The sequence below is a fragment of the Gossypium hirsutum genome, chromosome D05 (assembly GCF_007990345.1).
Source record: "Gossypium hirsutum isolate 1008001.06 chromosome D05, Gossypium_hirsutum_v2.1, whole genome shotgun sequence".
Taxonomy (NCBI): Eukaryota; Viridiplantae; Streptophyta; class Magnoliopsida; order Malvales; family Malvaceae; genus Gossypium; species Gossypium hirsutum.
In genome coordinates, this window is record NC_053441.1 from 27001873 (window position 1) to 27009064 (window position 7192).

Consider the following 7192-nt stretch of genomic DNA (forward strand, 5'->3'; position numbering starts at 1 on the left):
GGATTCGAGATAAAAGGAAAGGTTCAACATTCTTTCAGGAAGGTTTTGTGATATTAATATTTTAATAATATTCTAACAGTTTGAATTAATAGTATTGCATTCCTCGTAGAATTAAAAGTACTTCATTTTAATGATTTTTCTATATGATTTATTAAATGTTTTACCGTTTAGATCTCATCCTCAATCAAATCATTAACTCAATAAGAAGATTATGGAGTAATTAAAATAAGTTAAACTATTCAAGGGTATTCACTAAACCAAAGTTTCATATTAATATATTTTATATATTTTTATTTTAATATGCATAATTTATTATCTCCATTAACATACATTTGTGTTCTAAATTTGTAGTTTTCACATGCATACACGTGTGATAGGATTTCTAATATAGTAATAATGTTGTTACTTAAGTTGGTGTCACAAGTCAACTTGACACTAAGGGCCCTTTTGGATGGGCGTTTACCTCCAGTGTGGTGCGTTTAGCTTTCTTTCTATCTCATGCTATAATATCGCTACGGTATTTAACCTCACCGCCATCATTGTTTTTTCACTAACTGCAGCTAAACACACCGCCCATCCAAAGGGACCCTAACTCCCAATTGATGACAATGCCATGATAAATAATTGTAGTGCATTTAGTATTGTTAATATGATATATTTATGTGTTTCAATTTCGTTTTATTCAGAATTTAATCTAATTGTTTATTTTAATATTGTACATATTTTATATATTATTATGATTAATTAGTTGAAATCCATACGTTTCATTGTTTATTGTATGCTATTTTTAAACTATGTTTTAAATTCATGGTTTCCACACGTATAGGAGTGTGATAGGATTTCTCGTATAGTTAATGATATTTTTTTTGCATTGAGTAAAAAAGTAACATTTTTTAAAATGAAAAAGTAAATCATCCTTTCCATGAAAGAGATCATAACATTTGAAAAAAAAAATCCATTGTTGGCGGTAAAAGACAAACTCTACCAAGATAAAGGTTTTAGCCTCATTCACAATAGAACATTTTTGTATGTTGACAACTAGTTTTGTCTCAACTTGACTTGCTTATGGGTTGAGCTATCAGCCCAAGTCGTAAGGCTCGCTCAAACTTGGAGAAGGTTTGGGCAAAAATATTAGGCCCAAAAAATGAGCTTGAGTAAAAAAATTAAGCCCATTTAAAATATAGGTCAAGCTCGGGCCATGTAATGTTTTATATCATATTATTTTTATATATCATATAATTTATATCACATAAAAATTCAATTTATAATATAAATATTAAAAAATATTAAGATGACTATATATAAATAAAAAATATTAAAATATTTAATATTATATTAAAACTAACATAAATATATTCTTTTTAAAAAAAGTGATATATGTGGGCTTAAAATGAGTTTGAGTTAACTATTTACAAATATGGGTAGACTTGCAAAAGCAAGACAACATAAATAAGCAAGACAAAAAACTTGTACAAGAAAAGATAAAAGCTTCAAAAATAGAAAACTATTAAACATAAAAAAAACACATTTAAGAACCATACAAATCTAAATCGACTCGTGAAATCAATTATTATTTCAAAATAACGTCAAAGCAAAAATAGATAAAAAAAATTTTGATTGAAGAGTCACAATTTTAGTATCTACGACCAACTCACATTCCAAGAGAAATTGTTGGTGGCCGAAGAAGCTTTAGCGACGATAGGTAGTATCATTTACCCATCACAACTCATAAAGGTAATTGTTAGAGTTTGTGTGACCCGGATCTCATCACTTGTTGAAGAAATAAATACACTGACAAAATAAGGAGATCTGTGGGGGCGAGAGGCCGAGGGCCGTAGTCCATATAGAACTATACTTCTACTATTTGACTTTGATTAGAATATGATTTTTTAACCTTTAAATAGATGTAGACGAAACTACTATTGTATCATTCGTTTTTTAATATTAGTGAATTTCTTTTCATTTGTCCGTAATTTTTTTCCCGAAAAGGTTTCAACGTAAAATCTGTGTGTTCTTATTTTTCCTTTTCTTATGCTTTACGATCGTTCTACCGTCATTATCGACGTTTATTATAACAGTAACAAAGATACTCGTATCAAATTTCCAGAGGGAAAAGAAAGAATGTACAAAGAGTGAATGAAGAAAAAAAATTTGAAAAGATTAGAAGTTGGAGAAAAAGATGAGCAGCAAGAAAGCCGGCATCTTCATTGAACAAAACAAAGGAAGAGAAACAAAAAACTCTAGAAGAAGAAAAGGGAAAAATCAAGTGGATATTTTTAATGTATTAAAAATGGAAAGAGAACATAAATTAGTATACTTGGATTGCTAAAATAATGTTACTGAAAACTATTAAAATACACAAAATTAAAATAAAGTTATATTTCTTTCCTATATTAATATTATATATGTTAAAATTTGACTATGAATTTGGTTGTAGATCAGAGGTCTAGAAAGTTGGCTGGGCTGAAGATTTTGAATTTGTGATAGGTACAGTGTTTCAAGGACTTCCTTTTTTCTACCAAATTGACTTTGAGCATCCATGATGGCTTCTTCTTTTATAAATTGAAGAGAAAACCAAACCAAAAGATTACAGAGAGAGGGGGGACACACAGCTGAAACAGATGAACATCAAGATGGGTTCCCAAAAACACCACGTTCTTTTGTTATCAGTGCTTTTGATTCTCAATTCCCTTCTCTTTTCCGGTGCCGATGAAGATCACTATTACGAATTTATTGTAACTTTTGTAACCTTTTTTGTCCCCTTTTCGTCCATGTTTAATCAGATTTTTGGGTATTTATTTTGGATTATTGTTTTTAATTTGCAGTTGCAAGAAACAGAGATTACGAAGCTATGCAGCACAAAAACCATATTGACAGTGAACGGCAGTTTTCCAGGGCCTGAGATTCGGGTTCGAAGAGGCGATACTGTTTATGTCAATGTCCACAATCAAGGAAGATCTGCTGTTTCCTTTGATTGGTATACATACTATTAAATTCATTTCATATATTTATATTATCATACTATACATATATTTACTTTTCAAATAATATGTAAATGACATAAACAGATTTGATGATGAGATGACTTAATTTTGTGGGATTATTCTTTGTTTTATGGGAAATTTAATAGGCAAGGGTTTGAGGATCCGGTTGATGGTTCAAACGAGTTGATCCAGCCTGGTAAAAACTTCACTTACGAGATCGAATTAGACGATGAAATCGGAACTTTATGGTGGCATGCTAGGAGTGCTTGGGCTAAAGCTACCGTCCATGGCGCCTTTGTCATTTTACCGGCGGCCGATGAAGAGTATCCTTTCCCTACACCTACGTCAGATCAAATCATTATATTCGGTAACATGGTTTTTAATTCTTCCATTTATGGTTGCAACTTTTTGTTTATTATATATATTCAAGGCTTTTGAATCGGCAATTGCATGGCAAATTATTCTTTCAGGAGAATGGTTTAAACAAGAGTTAACGGAAGCTAATGAAACCATTGCTGCTGGCCAAGCAGACGGTTACACAATCAATGGCCATCTTGGAGAAACATATGGATGCAGTAACGGTACATACTCGATACTCACGCCCGAATCCGAATAATATAATTTCATTGTTAAGCCATCTTTGTAATAACAATATTCATAATTTTGTGTTTGAGAACAGATACAACATATCTGCTAGAAGTGGCTTACGAGGGTCTTTACCTTCTTCGTTTAATAAATGCCGTTGCCAACGAAACAATGGTGTTCGCCATCGCGCAGCACAGTTTCACGACCGTCGGACAAAACGCGACATATTCCCAACGCTCTTTCTCAACTTCTCTTACGTTAGCACCGGGCCAGACGCTCGACGTTTTGCTCGGCGCAAACCAAAACGTCGGCCAGTATTACATCACTGCTCAACCTTCCTCTGGCAGGCATAATACCACCGGAGTTATACAGTATCTCACCAGCACTGGTGTTTAATTTAGTTACTTGGTTTTTGGGATTCCATTGTTATAGTTTGTTTATGAAATAAGACATTCAGTAGGGCTGACCACTATATATATATATAATAATTTCGATGCCCTTTCAACAATCCTGCTGGCGGAAAAAAATTGTGTTTTTCCATTAAAAGGTTGTTCGTTGGTTGTAACATATGTATTTGTTCTTTGAATGATTAATGTCTTATATTGCATTCTTTATTTTTTTTTCTATCTCATGCTTATATTTTAAAAAATAATTAATATGATGCTTCTTTTATTAAATTAAGTGGTATATATAAGACGATAACACAATATCCATTAACGATAGTGATTAAAAAAGTTGAACTGATATGATCGATTTTATAATCGACATGGTGATAAGTAATTTTGTATTTCAATCAAATTATTAATGTAAAATGTAAACTTTTAGAATGTAATTTTTTTTATCAACATGAGATAATCCATTTAAAGAAAAGGATAACGAATAATCTAACCAAAGTAATAGGAATTAGACCTAAGATGATTCCAAATAGAAAAACTTCAATCATTTCAATTTATTTGAAAGGAGAAAAAGAAAGATAATATCTATCCCTAAATATTAATTTCTATTGCCCATGAATATTAATACTTAATAATTGATAATTAACATGATAAGGAGCTATATAATATATGGTATAGGACAGAAAGTTTTGTTTTTATGAATTGTTTGTTCATCGAATTAATTTTCAAATAAATCGTATTTTACTCAGATCAATAAATAAAGCTGAGGTTATAGTTAAAGCCGCTACAATAATATAAATACAATTTTTAAAAAATTAAATTAAAATTTTATCATTTTAAAGGAGACAAAAATGTACTTTTCAAAGGAGAAAATGAAAATTTTTACATTTTAGGGGCTGAGCCCCTACCATCCCCTAGATTCGGCCTGAGTACCAGTTTCTCATTTATACTCTTAGCTCTAGCAAAACAAGCAATCCAAGGATGCCCGAGAAAATCCTTCACACACAAGGCTTGCAAGCTTGCGTCAAGGAAGAAGCGAGTACAAACCGACTCGAGAGAACTCCCTCAAGAGAGGAGCCACGGGAGACCCTAGGCTAGATATATTACTCTGAACAAACTCACTGGAAAAACAGAGGGTGGTCGGCAAGAGGAGGAGGTAGGAGTGGAGGTAAAGAAGGAGAAGGAAAAATAAAAAAGTGAAGGGGGAGAAAGCGAGAGAGCTGTTTCCAGCGAGGTCAGCAACGGCAACCCATTCAAAGACCACACCGAAAGCAACCACGAGAGGCAACAAGGAAGGGGAAAGGAGAAAAATGAGGAGGGGGAAAGAGGAAGGGATGAGAAAAGAAAGTGAAGGAGGTAAGAGGAAAAGAGGTGATCGACACCGACCCTAAGGTTGACAGCCGGCATAATGGAGCAGAGAAAAGGAGCAGGAAGAATCAGAAGGCCAGCGATCGACCTTAAGACCGCTGCCCAACATCACAAGCTCTCCTCGCGATTACAAAATGGGAGGATAGTACAGGAATTTGTAGAGAGATATACAGTAATGCAACCAACATGTTTAGTCCCTACAAAATTGAAGTGTTTAAAATGTCAATTTAGGTACCTTTTGCTTCATCTATCATTGACAGGGGTGACTTCCAGGTAAGGTAGGGCCTTTCCCATTAGGTTCAAATGATTAAATCGTTCTTTTAATCTTTAAAAAAAGTTACAATTCAATTTAAGTCTTCTTTTAACACGAATTTTATTCCTTTGCCCCCTTAGGTTAAAAAAGTTGTGTTCTTGCATGTTGTTTCATTCTTTAGCTCCTGTTGGTTCTTCGAAAATTCTTTGAAAGTGTTGTTTATTTTTAACATGGTTACTTCATCGTCTACTCCATGTATAAATGATTGTTTTAATTTTTCTAATTTTGGTGCAAATAATAGTTCTGGTTGTAGTGGAAGAAGCGGCCAATGAGATATTGCATTGTGTTAGCCCATGAAGAGCGACTTCACATGGGTTTTCTTGTGGAACATCAAAGCTTGGAGTTGTAGCAATACTAGGAGCCTAACAACCTAGTTTCTAAGATGTTATATCTTGATTAAACTCTAATGAGTTTATATTTGAACCCAATGTGTTTGGAAATTCGTTTGTTTTACACTGTAGTTCCTTCTTTTGAAAATGATCCATGCCTTATCGGCGGTTGTGCACTTGGAAATTTTCTTGAATTTTGAGATTATACATTATTGAAGATCGCATTTAGAGCATTGTAATTATAACTTGTAGCTTTGTTCTATTTAGAAGTCCACATGATCTTTGGTTTAAGAGCGCTAACACCATTTACTACAACTATGGGTGGATCCTAACCAATAAGAACAACTTTTCATGCTTTCACATCTACGAGAATAATTTGATCTATCGGGTGTAGGTGGTTAGGAGATCGAAGTTCCTTCTACAATTTAGCAAATCAACAATAGGATGTTTACCAAATTTGTATGGTGTCACTCTGGTATCTGTTCTAAGTATTATGTTGTTGGTGAAGTTGTTAGTTGAGATCACTAGAAACAACTTAAAATTGGAAAATTAAAAGAAAGAGCACAATCAATTAGTTATGCAATTCAAATTCAATTCTCTAGGTTGTGGGGCTTTATACAAAGAGAATAATCCACTATAATATCAGTAGTACAAGAGATGATTTAAGTTTAATTTCACTCAAACTCGTTGCAACCTCACTCCCATGCTGCAACAGCCTGTTTTTAGTGAAATCGGAATAGTGGTTTCGGGACCACAAATCTGAGGTCAAAAAAATTATTTTAATATTATTTTAATATCTAAAGCATGATAGAATTATAGTATAAAAATTTCGTTAAGAAATTTTAACGTTTACATGTTCAATTTGCTGAAAAGGACTAAATCGCGTAAAGTGTAAAAGTTGTGTTCTATGAGCTAAAGGTGTTAAATAACTATAGAACTTTAAATTGGAGGTTCTTATATGGTAATTAGACCATTAAAGATGATAGTGGATGAGCATGGCTTGACAATTTTGTTATTTTTAAAGTTAGGTAAGGTTAAAATGGTAATTAGGTAATAAATGAATAAAATTAAATAAAACACAAATGGTCATCTCTTTTATACTTGCATGCACGGAAATTTACAAAAAAGAATGGCCATTTGAGAGCTTGAAATTGTTGCAAAGAAAATCCATTGCATGTAAGTGATCTTTTGTCCCGTTTTTGTTGATTTTTATGTTTT

At 32.7% G+C, this 7192-nt stretch overlaps 1 protein-coding gene and 1 long non-coding RNA gene across 2 annotated transcripts; both read left to right on the forward strand.

Moving 5' to 3' along the window:
* The first annotated feature begins 2433 nt into the window (after positions 1-2433).
* LOC107904914 (laccase-14) lies at positions 2434-4183 on the forward strand. Its single transcript, XM_016831432.2, has 5 exons — positions 2434-2735; positions 2826-2977; positions 3131-3351; positions 3455-3565; positions 3664-4183. The coding sequence occupies exons 1-5, from the start codon at positions 2622-2624 to the stop codon at positions 3963-3965; spliced, it is 900 nt and encodes a 299-aa protein (XP_016686921.2). The 5' UTR covers positions 2434-2621; the 3' UTR covers positions 3966-4183.
* Positions 4184-4846: 663 nt separating this feature from the next.
* On the forward strand, positions 4847-6202 carry LOC121217910 (uncharacterized). The gene is made up of 2 exons (XR_005914113.1): positions 4847-5610; positions 5887-6202. It is a non-coding gene; the product is annotated as an uncharacterized lncRNA (long non-coding RNA).
* The last annotated feature ends 990 nt before the right edge of the window (positions 6203-7192 follow it).